Source organism: Limulus polyphemus, unplaced genomic scaffold, assembly GCF_000517525.1.
Source record: "Limulus polyphemus unplaced genomic scaffold, Limulus_polyphemus-2.1.2 Scaffold3907, whole genome shotgun sequence".
In the NCBI taxonomy this organism is placed as follows: domain Eukaryota; kingdom Metazoa; phylum Arthropoda; class Merostomata; order Xiphosura; family Limulidae; genus Limulus; species Limulus polyphemus.
The window spans coordinates 19,182-30,395 of record NW_013669517.1 but is presented as its reverse complement, the minus strand read 5'-3'; the positions used below and the strand labels follow the sequence as shown (position 1 = coordinate 30,395).

The window sequence follows — 11,214 nt, the reverse complement described above, 5'->3', positions numbered from 1 at the left end:
TGCAGATTTTTGGAAAATGGCATACAATTCCCAGAAAACAAGTAGGTTTTTACTCGTGGTGTGTTTAATCAACAAAAAATTGTAAACATTAAAGTTTAATTGTGGTTTTGGTTTCATAACAGTTCTTAATCTATTTTATTAAAATATATTTTAAATAATTTCAAATCAGTTTATGCCTATGAAAACAGAATATTAAAGAAACTTAAGGATCTTATTAAATGCTCAGAATTGGGTAGCAATCATCATGCTTATGTAAGTGGTTAAACTTTCCAAATATACCAGTATGACACTTGTTAATACAGACAATGTTTTTAATGGGTGAGTATCCTATATAAGTGATGTGATGTTTTCTATACTAACAGGATGTCTTTAATAGATGAGTATACTGTATTTGTGATGTGGCATTTGGTTATACAGACAGGATGTTTTAATGATGTTTATTGTGTATAAGTGATGTGATGTTTTCTATATTGACAGGATGCTTTTAATGGATAATTATAGTGTATAAGTCATGTGACATTTGTTATACAGACAGGATGGTTTTAATAGTTTAGAATATAAGTGATATAATAGTTTTTATTCAAACAAGATATTTTTAATGGTTTAACATTGTGTATAAGTGTTAGAAATTTTTAGATATTCTAATGAGTTTTATAATTATCTCGTGTGAAACCACTGTCTTAGTAACTGTTACTATTTCTACTTTAGTATGTAAACAAGATGGAATCCTCAATAGCTGCACCTGTAATTAGATCTGAAATTGGTCAAGAGATGGAGCTATGAGCTGAAAGTTTGTACTTGAAAAAAAAAAAAGCCGTTCTATAAGCCTCTATGCAACAGCTAAAAGTTTATTTAATTTAAAGTCATGTTTATGTTTCAATGATCACTTGTATCCAACTTTGGGTAAGATGAAAGATTCAACTGTACTTGATTTCTGTTCAGTTATTTAGATACAGTAAGGGTGTGTTAATGAAATTTCAGTCGTTGTCATGGTTAATAGCCTATTTGATTACCCATGTGTAATTATTAATTTTTGTTTTTATTTACTTACTCCCCATAAATTATATTGAAAGGCCCAAAAGAAAGTATGAACATCATTTACAACATCTGTTGTGAATGTGGGTTCCAGTACAATGTGGAAACAGACTAACAGAAAGCATAATATACATTCAAAACTCTGTAATACTAGTCTGTCTGCAGTGGCCCATCATACCAGAGAATACAATACAATAAATTCATTAATACTAAAATAATGAGATATGAATCACACAAGCAAAATAAAAGAAGCCTTATACATCTATCTAACTGATAAAGTCAGCCTAGTGTATGTGTTAAGCCAGAAAATTAGACACTCCTAATGAAAGAATAGAAATAGCTAGTTGATTCAAGTCCAAATATGTGAGAAGCAGGATGAGAGATCATCATGCTAATGGGCCAAGTGGGCGAAAAAAATAAAATAAATAAATAATAATAATAATATATATATACATACATACATCCATACACGCAGATAATGATGAGGCAAATGGGCGGAAGTGAAGGTTAAGGTGTAGCAGAGGCAGTTTGTTTTTGTAGAAGAAACAAGTCGAAATCAGTTGTTGACAATGTATTGAAACAAACTGAAGCAAACGGGCCTTTACAGGGCCTGGCAGGGATCAATGGACCCAAGTGCTATGGCTGGGATCTGTAGATCCAATGCCTAAGAGATTGGTGTGGGGGGAAATGGGAATGCCCCGAGAAATCCCTCTTTCACTAGTCGGGACCGAAAGAATGCCCGGCTAGTGCCCAAGTGAAGAGCTATTGAAGAGATGAAGATCTGAAAAGAGACTGACAAGTGAAATAATTATAGATAAAATATAATATTCTCTTCTTACTCTTACAGATCATGGTGGTGTGTTAGGGATGTTGTGTTTCACGTTGTGTGGGAATAGATATTTACACCATGGTTTGGAGGTAGCAGCAATTTTATGAAATTCAGCCGTGAGTGAATTTTGGTAGGTGGCTTTTTTGTAGTATTTAGTGGCAAGTTTAGATATGCATTCTTGTACTGTATGTAGTGAAGTGTGTTTTTCTACATAGCATGCTGGTGTGTAGTGAGAGAGGGTGGTGGGCAAGACGTATTACTCTGTTTTGGAGGTCTGATAAATATCTTGTAAATGTACATTATCATCCTTGGTCTGCATCCATGAGTGTGATGGCTTATTTTTTGAAGGTATGCTATTCTGGTTTTAATATTCTTACTGATTTCGTTGAAATGTGTGTGCCATGTTAGTTTAGGGTTGATAGTTTATGCCTAGGAATTTTGCAGATTTAGAGAAAGAGATGGGGGTATTGTAAAGTTTATTTTAGCTAATCTGACGTGCTTTAATCTTTTGTTTAGCCTTTGGAAGAGAATGATTGCTTGAGCACACCTGCCTTTATAAAAAGATCTAGGATTGAATCAGCTTTTACCATCATATAAAGTTGTACTCAGGACTTCTCTAAAGGTGGCAGGAGGTTAACACCTAAAATCTATGCTATCATCTAGTTAGTGTATGATAGAGAAAAGTAGCTAATTAGTAATTAGACTTAGATGATCACATAGGGTACTAACCATGACAGTGACTTCGATACTGGTAGGAGTTTATCCTTTATGTCAAGAAAAAAGTTTATTCTGATATGATACCTTATCTCTGCTCATATAATACCTTTCCTTGTTTAGTGGTCCCCTGGTAGGACAATGGTAAGTCTACGGATTTACAATGTTAAAATCAGGGGTTTGATTCCCATTGGGGGACACAGAAGATAGCCCAATGTAGCTTTGCTATAAATCATACACACATACACTCATTCAGTGCTGCCTTCTGTATGCTCGATATTTGCTTGCCACTAGCCTTTATACTTCCACCTATCCCCATGTGTTTATATGAGGTACAGCTATGCTGTAGCTTGCAACAGCTCTCTACCAATAGGAGTAGTGCAACACACCCTCCTTGCATAGCTGACTCCCTCTATACTGTAGAACCCCTTCTCCACTTCTTGATTTGGCATACTAGAGTGCAGATGGATCTAATTTTCACTAGTATTTGCTTCAATTTTTTTTTTAATTTTGTGGAACAATTCATTTTTTTTCGAGCTTATTAATTTTTCTTCTCTACATCAACTTGATACTGTAGGTGTATCTGAAAATTCTAGCTCTTGGTTTGAATTATGAATTTACAATTTCAAGTTACAACAATCATTACTGTTGTTACTATTGCTATTGAATTTCAACCTGTAGTTTCCCAGGCTTTGGGCTACACTCTTTTGGTCTTAGTTCACTGCAAGTTGGAATCCATCAGGAGGCCTGCTGTGTCTCCTTACCAAAGACCAGATATCCCATTTTTTTCCTGGAGAACCTGGTCAGGATGACAAGGATTTGAATAGCCTGTTCCCACCTCCTTTTGCCATGGGTCACACTTGTGGACACTCCAAGACCTTCTTCCACCTTCTTTGATATGGTGTCCCAGATATGTCACATTTTGTTTGTATCCCCTGTGTCTTATGATTTCTCTCCTTCCCTCCTGCATGCCACTCCTTCCTTGGATTACCTTGTTTTCCTGCCCTCTCCATATATCAGGCTTCATACTGATCAGTTTACAGTACCATTATATTCTGGGATCAGCAGCTTCATCCTCTTCATGCCTCTGATTTCTATGCATTAGTGTATTATCATTTGAAATTTTCTTTTGAAAGTTCACAGAACCTAGAGTCTTTGATTCAGTTGTGGGAGTATGACCTTGATGCTGCTGTGAGATTTTCCCAGGCCCAGTTTTCCTGTCTCCATTTGACCCTCACCACCCTCCTGCATTACCTCTCCTCTATCCATTTCCTATTCGAGGTTATACACCATTCCCCTAAGGGGTTTTCAGTGGATTCTCCTTCCTGTTTGTCATGTTGGCATGCTTGTCTTCCTCTGCCCTTTCCCTACAAACTTGGCTTCTCTGTTGTTGGGCTTTCCTGGGTAGGGATGCACTTTTAGCTCATGTGTGCCTGCCCACTACTTATTTATGTGACCATCTGGATCCATGTTTATGCAAGTCGGTTTATTGAAGTCTAGGATGGAGGTTGCTTGTCAACACTCCTCCCTTTCCTCCTTGGTCTGTTGTTTTTTGCAGCTTTCGCTTAATCCCATTCTGTATCTTGCCCTCCTCCTTCCTCTCCTTTGCCTATCTCTCTTTTCTGGGTCTTGGTGACTAGTTTCTCTGGAATTCTTTTTATGGTTGTTCATAGCTCCCATGAAGACAGGTTGCTGGCATCCTGTCCTAGATATATCCAGTCTCAATCATTCAATCAACCTTCCTTGTTGCACCATGGAGTCTTTTCTCACTCTTTGGTAGGCATTTACTCCAGGTCTTTGGAGGACAAAGTTAGATGTCTCAGATGCTTACCTTCACATCCCTATTTCCCAGACATCCAGACATTACCTTCATTTTGTCCACTAAGGTTGAGTATATCAATTCCACACTCTTCTGTTTGATCTGGCTTCCACATCCTACATATTCTGTTGGGTGGTCACGGATTTTACCCATGTTCTTCATTTTCACAGTCTGCAGTTTCACCATCTTATAGATGACTGGCTGCTTTTAGCTCCATCGAAACAAACATCTCACATGCATACACATTTACTTTTCCAAGAGGTTGCTCATGTTAGTTGCCTAGTCGAATTGGAAAAGTTATTTCTCATCCCAACCCAATACTTCATCCTTTTGGGAGTGTTCTTCAACTTTTATCTCAATCAGGCCCAACCTTTTCCTCTTTGGTTGAGATCGATGGAGTTATTAGTTCTCAAACTCAACTCTCTCCTTTTCTTAATGCACTCGAGGTTCTAGCTCTTTTGGGGACTTAGGCTTCCATGAAAGCCTTCATTTCTTTGGGTCATGCTCACATGTTCCTGTTTATGCTCTCTGGTGTTATGTTGCCTGCAAGGCTTCCTTCCATGGTTCCCATTCCCACCTGTTTCTCCATTGGAACCCTTCCTCTGCCTGAGAAATTGGACTCACCAACTTACTTGATTGGCTTATTCTTCCTTGTCTTCCAATTCCCATTGTCTTTTCCAGGTATCCTCATACCAGACCCATCATTCCAACCTCTCCCTGACTGCTCACTTCCATTGCCCATTGGGGGAGATCATCCATGCTGGCATATCATGTGGTTATGCAAATGAAATATGTAACTATAAGATGAAGAAAAGTATTTTTATGCTTAAAATGAAAATCACCTTGCACTCAGAGTTTAAGTGCAAATAACTACTATAGATAAATAATATATTTTTGTAATTAAAATAATGTCATTTTTGAGTACAAGATACTTATCATCTTTAACAAAATATTACCAGGTTTTGTGAGAATATCTCAGAGTTACCATATGTATTGCTGCATAAATGTCCTTCCCCAGTCCAGCTGATATGTCATATATCAGCCCCTTGCAAAAGAGTTGAGGTCTATAATGCTCACTGTTGAGATGGGGTGTTCCACATGACTGATAGAGGTTTCCTTATGGTGTTTTGCTTCATAATTAAAGTCCATCCCAAACTGTACCAACTTGTGGACTATTATGGGTAAAGCAGTGTCAGGAACAAATTGGTTGAACAAATTGGGACTGACCTGTTTTTAAAAATAAGGTTTTGTTGTCCTCCACTGCATTTTTTCTGGTGTGTTCCTTTGGACTCCCACCGCATTATCCCCCCCCCCTTCAAGTGGAGTACGGGAGTCATCGCCACTTACCAGCTCCTAACTGCTGAGGTGATGGATCATGGTGGCATTCTCCTGGATGTGCTGTATTCCACTCAATTGAGAGTAGTGCAATGGTGTTTTGTACATGGTGTGAACCATCATCCTACTTTGGAACAGATGAAAAATTCCCAGCACAGCCTTTGTTTTGACTGGAGATGATCCACCACATACAGTTCACCCCTCCAGCTGGGATCCCTCATCCTACTGCTCCCTGGATGTTGATTTCTATGTGGTCTGGTGTTTTATTAGAGCAGGACCAGCCAACATAAGTCCTCACACATGTGGCTATTAGGGACCCTCCTCCTTCTGTGGACTGAACAATAACTTCCTAATGCTGCCAGGTTTTAGACTGGAGTTGATCCACCATGTTGCATTCCCCTTTCCTACCATCACCTGGATGTCAGGTTCCCAGGTGGCCTAGTATTGGTTGAGTTCTGGGTCTGGATAGTGTTACAGAAGCTGTTTTTCCCTTCTGCTTCCTAGTCTTGACGTGAAAATGGTTGGGACCTTCCTCCTACTGCAGACCAGATGAAAAATACCCAAAAATACCATATTTTTGAACTGAAGTTGACTCACCAAATACTGACTGATGCACACTAGCCACTCTACACCATTTGGTGCATCTAGTTATGCATTGGATGTGCATCCATTCCACCCAACATAGCAACATGTATCTTCACCTGGTACAGGTGTGGTGTGGCCTTCCATGGGTGTGTCCACTTACTTTGAGGTTTCACACTCCATGGGCTCACTTCGGACACATTTCGAATGGTACTCATCTAGGTAAATTTTGCACTGGTCCCTCCACCAGTTCATTATGGTTTTATAGCTATTATGTGAGTAGAGGTAAGGTATTGTATTAGAAGTTATAATTTTCCTACACTGAAAATGTATTTCCGATAGATACTTCCCGCTTCCCACCTGTTCTCCCCACTTCTGGTGCTTCTTTTTTGCCTAATCTCGAAGTGAAGATTGGGTTCTACAGTATAGAGGGAGTCAGCTGTGCCAGGACAGTGTGTTGCATTCCTATTGGTGGAGGGCTGTCACATATTTATTTGCATGCTGCAGTGCATCTGTACCACCTGTAAGCACATGGGGGTAGGTGGGAGTATCAAGACTAGTGGTGAGCAAAAATTGTGCATATAGAGGGCAGCATTGAACAAGAAAAGCTATTATGTGAGTAGAGGCAAGTACTATCAGAAATACATTTTCAGTGTAGGAAAATTATAACTAATAAAATTTGGAAACTTCAAACTGTTGTGTTACATGTAAGTTTTTCAGATTTGTTCTTCATACTAGTAATGATTGCTGAATTGGTTCACTGTCTGAGGCTGTTTTCCAAAGACATGCATATTATCTTCTGTGTATAAGGCCTTGGCTTGTATAGCATGGTTTTTTAGTTGTTTTTTTATGTAATATGTCATCATAGTAAGACTGATAATAATTTTGTATTCTTCTATCTCATTACCAAAAATTGTAAGTTTTGACAAGAATGTTAGACCGTTACAATTTGCTGATGAGAGAAAAATTACATTATTGAAACAGCTTGTCCTCTGAATAATCATTTAGTAGCATCAATGCTACATATTCTTCAATAACCTTTATAAAGGTATGTTCATGTTGCATTTAAGATAACCTAAACGCCATATAAATAATAATATTTTTTAATCAAATTTTTGTTAATGACCCCACATGGGTTTCCAGTGAGAAGACTACATGTCAGCTAAACATATATTGCAAACCATTGCCAAGAGGTTTTTCCTTCAATACCAGAGGTAATATTTTCAGCTAGATATACAAGAAACAAATCCTCTGTAAAAATATTAGTCATTTACTAGACATCATGTTATATTCAGTCTGGCATAAACAGTTTTGGTATCCAGTTTGGCAGAGCATAAACATTCATATTTTGATTAGTTGCATGGGGCTTCCAGTCTGGCAGAGCATAGATAGTCTTATTGTGATTTTTTTGCATGAAGTGTCCAGCCTAGCAGATCATCAAAAGAGTCAATTTGATGTCTTGCATGTGGTGTCCATTATAATGAACAGTTTTACTGTGATGTCCAATCTGATAGAGAATGAACAATGTTATTGTGATGTCTTGTTAAATTGTTATCATGCTAAATTAATAATCCCTTCTCTGTTTAGGTATCCTATGGAGACCCTGGTTTGTCATATAAGTTCTCTGGCAATTCCATTCCTGCTTTACCTTGGACACCATTGATGCTGGAACTAAGAGATGTTGTAACCAAGCTAACTGATCATACTTATAACTTTGTGTTAATCAACAGGTGAGAATATTTTTATTGTTTCTTTTAAACAAGTAAATTTATCTGGCCTCTAAAATAAGTAAATACCAAAATTATTGTCTTATCATTTATGGAAAACTTTTAAATGTCTTTATAAGCTTGATATACTTATCATTATTCAAAAATGATAACAACCCTATAGCCCGAGCTCCTTCAAAAGATGGACCTTTCTTCTTCAGGGGCAAACTGGAAATGGTGGTGTAATCGATTGAGTGATATATAAAGGGAGTTGAGTGACATCATGAAGGTCATCTGGTCTTCCAGGGAATGTATAGTATATTTTTCCATGTACTGTTGTAAGTGTGTTCCATTTCTGGTACAATGAGGGTGTTATGCAAAAAAGGTGTTAGGGATATTTTGCTTTAGAAATGGTTGAAAAAGAAAGAGATAAAACTATACTTAAGTGTTTAAGTAAAATAAAGGTGATGCCTGGAGACTGATTGAAAAATAGATCTTAAGCTAGTGAATTTATACAAACAGGTATGTGGGCCTGGCATGGTCAGGTGGTTAGGGCGCTTGAATTGCAATCTGCGGGTCGCGGGTTCGAATCCCCGTCACACCAAACATGCTCGCCCTTTCAGCCGTGGGGCATTATAATGTGACAGTCAATTCCACTATTCGTTGGTAAAAGAGTAGCCCAAGAGTTGGCGGTGGGTGGTGATGACTAGCTGCCTTCCCTCTACTCTTACACTGCTAAATTAGGGACGGCTAGTGCAGATAGCCCTCATGTAGCTTTGCGCAAAATTCAAAACAAAACAAATAACAAACAGGTATTGATAATTATCATAAATAGATAGTAAGTTTTAGAAAAAGTAGGGTTCATGCAATAAGCAAAGAATAAAAATTATTTTTCTGACAGATATGAAACCAATGATCGGAGATCACTGATTCCAGGATCCAAATTTATTCCACAATTTTGAAGAGTGTTTAGATTAACAATCCAATAAGCTTATTTTATATCTCTATCAGGTTTACTTTTGAATCCTGTTTCATTGCCAATCAGAGTAACATTGCTAATGGAATGACCAGGTTGGTTAAAGTGTTGAGCAACAGAGAGATCTTTTTTGGTGTTAATAGAAGATTTATGATTGTTAAAATGTTCTCTAAGAATTGTTTGTATATGTCCTACATATTGGTGATTGCATTTTTTGCACTGTATAAGGTAAATGATGTTTTGTGTTCAAAAAGTGATTTCTTTGGATATTTTAGTTTCTTTGGTTGTGCTTGTCAGAAAATTAGTTTTTCTGAACTTGCAGGTTTGACAATGAGCTGTATTGCATAAATGACATACATTTTTTGGTGGGATGTAAATCACTTTTGTGCTTTCTGCTTTTCCAGAAGGAGACAATGGGAACTTCAGGAAATATCTGTTTAAGGCAATTGTTAAGTTGTAGATGTTTCTTTAGAATTCGTGAAATGTTTCTGAGTTTAAAGTGGTAGGTAATAATAAAAGGAATTCTATTTGAAATTTTAATATTACTCTGTTTTAGATTGTTTTTCTGCTGAATGTTGTTAGCCTTTTTGATCTGTCTGTCAATATTGGGATCTTTATATCCTCTTTGTAATATGGTTTGTTTTAGATCCTTGGTGTGTTTTCTGCAGTCTGTTTCATCTGAGCATGCCTTCTGGGGGCTCATTGTCATTGGGAAATGTGACAGCCATTGTTCAATGTGTTTTGGGTTCCTCCATGCACATTTTGCCTCCTCTTCCCATCCATTTGGCTGACATTCCTTTTTCCCAATTTGAACATGATCAGGATGATGATAATTTGACTGCTATCTCCCCCACCAAGGTTTGTTCTAAGCACAGCTTTATCTGTGGAGGACAGTTCTCACTCTTGTAATATCATCCTTGACATAAATTTGTAGATATTTTCTTTTCTTTTTTCTCTTCCTTTAGTTTTCTGATTCCTCCTGTGCTTTACATGAAACCTATACTCAAGATTACAATGTCTTATCCCCTTCACCTGACACCAGGGTCCTTGCAGACACACCCATACTAACATGTCTCATCTACTTGACTTTTTGTAGTGGTTTACAGCCATTCTTTGTTTCTGTTTCTCGATTCCTAGCCTTTGGAATTTTTTTTATTTGCTTAAAGGGTGGACCCCTTAACTTCTATTTCCCTTTCTAGTGCCCAGTTTTTGTGCCTTCATCTCTTTTCTACCACCTTCCTGTATTACATCTTGTCACTTCACCTTATGTCTGAGTTACTTCATTGTGCTCAGGAGGTTTGTTTTCTTCATTTCACCACATTGGTCCACACTTATGCTCTATCCCACTTGGTTCTTCTGATGTTGGGACGTGTTGGAATGAGATGCTTTTCTTATCTCTGTGATCTTTGTCAGGCTTCATTTCTTCACTTAGAGGTCATTGGGGATGTTTCTGACTCACTGGAGACCTGGGCTGAGGAGGCCTGGCATCAGTCCTAATTTTCTGCTATGGTTTTGTGTCTTTCTCAATCTTGCCATTCAGTTCCTGCTGAATCCACATCTCCCCTTCCCATTCCAGTTTCCCAACCCTCTTCTATTTCTCCTTCTCCTACTTCCTGATGTCAGGGTCATCGTTTATCTCGGCAATGACTACCCTGTCAGGTCTGTCCGTGTGGGAGCCCATCTCTCTCTTCATCAGCCTTTGGTCCTTATTTTCGTCTGATTGGTGGGTTATTCAGGTTCTTACTCACAGACTATTTCTCCATTTCTTTTTACCTTCTCCCCTTTTCTATTTCATTTCCTCCTTTCTCTGTTCCCCTTTATCTTCAGTGTCTCGAGGATGTGGTCTCAGATCTCTTGGTCAAGAATGCCATCAAGAGGGTATTTTCCCCTACACTTGGTTATTACTCTTTTTTTTTTCATGCACCTGTTGAAGACTGGGAACCCACCATCTCTCAAGCATTTTATCATCCCTTTGGCTCCATATGGAGGGTTTATTTTCTCTCCCTCTGTTTTTTTTTTTTTCACCAACACAGTAAGACCATGGTTGATGTTTTGGCCACCTTTTTACATATTTCAATTGCCCCGTCCTTTAGATCTTCTCTTTGTTTTGTTCATTGGGATTGGGTCTTCCAGGTCCATGCCTTTCCCTTTGGCATTGCATCTGCTCCTAATAACTTTAATTGAGTCAAGGGACATTTGCCTTCCTTGTTCGTGGATT

General features: G+C 38.1%; 1 protein-coding gene across 3 annotated transcripts in view; it reads left to right on the top strand.

The window, feature by feature from the left end:
- Nucleotides 1-11,214, top strand: part of LOC106470253 (DNA oxidative demethylase ALKBH2-like) — a 32,353-nt gene that overhangs the window by 13,456 nt on the left and 7,683 nt on the right. For all 3 annotated transcript variants that reach the window (XM_013930797.2, XM_022398851.1, XM_022398850.1), the window contains one exon: nucleotides 7,902-8,044. In XM_013930797.2, coding sequence (XP_013786251.1) covers nucleotides 7,902-8,044 — 143 coding nt within the window. The remainder of the gene's footprint in view (nucleotides 1-7,901; nucleotides 8,045-11,214) is intronic.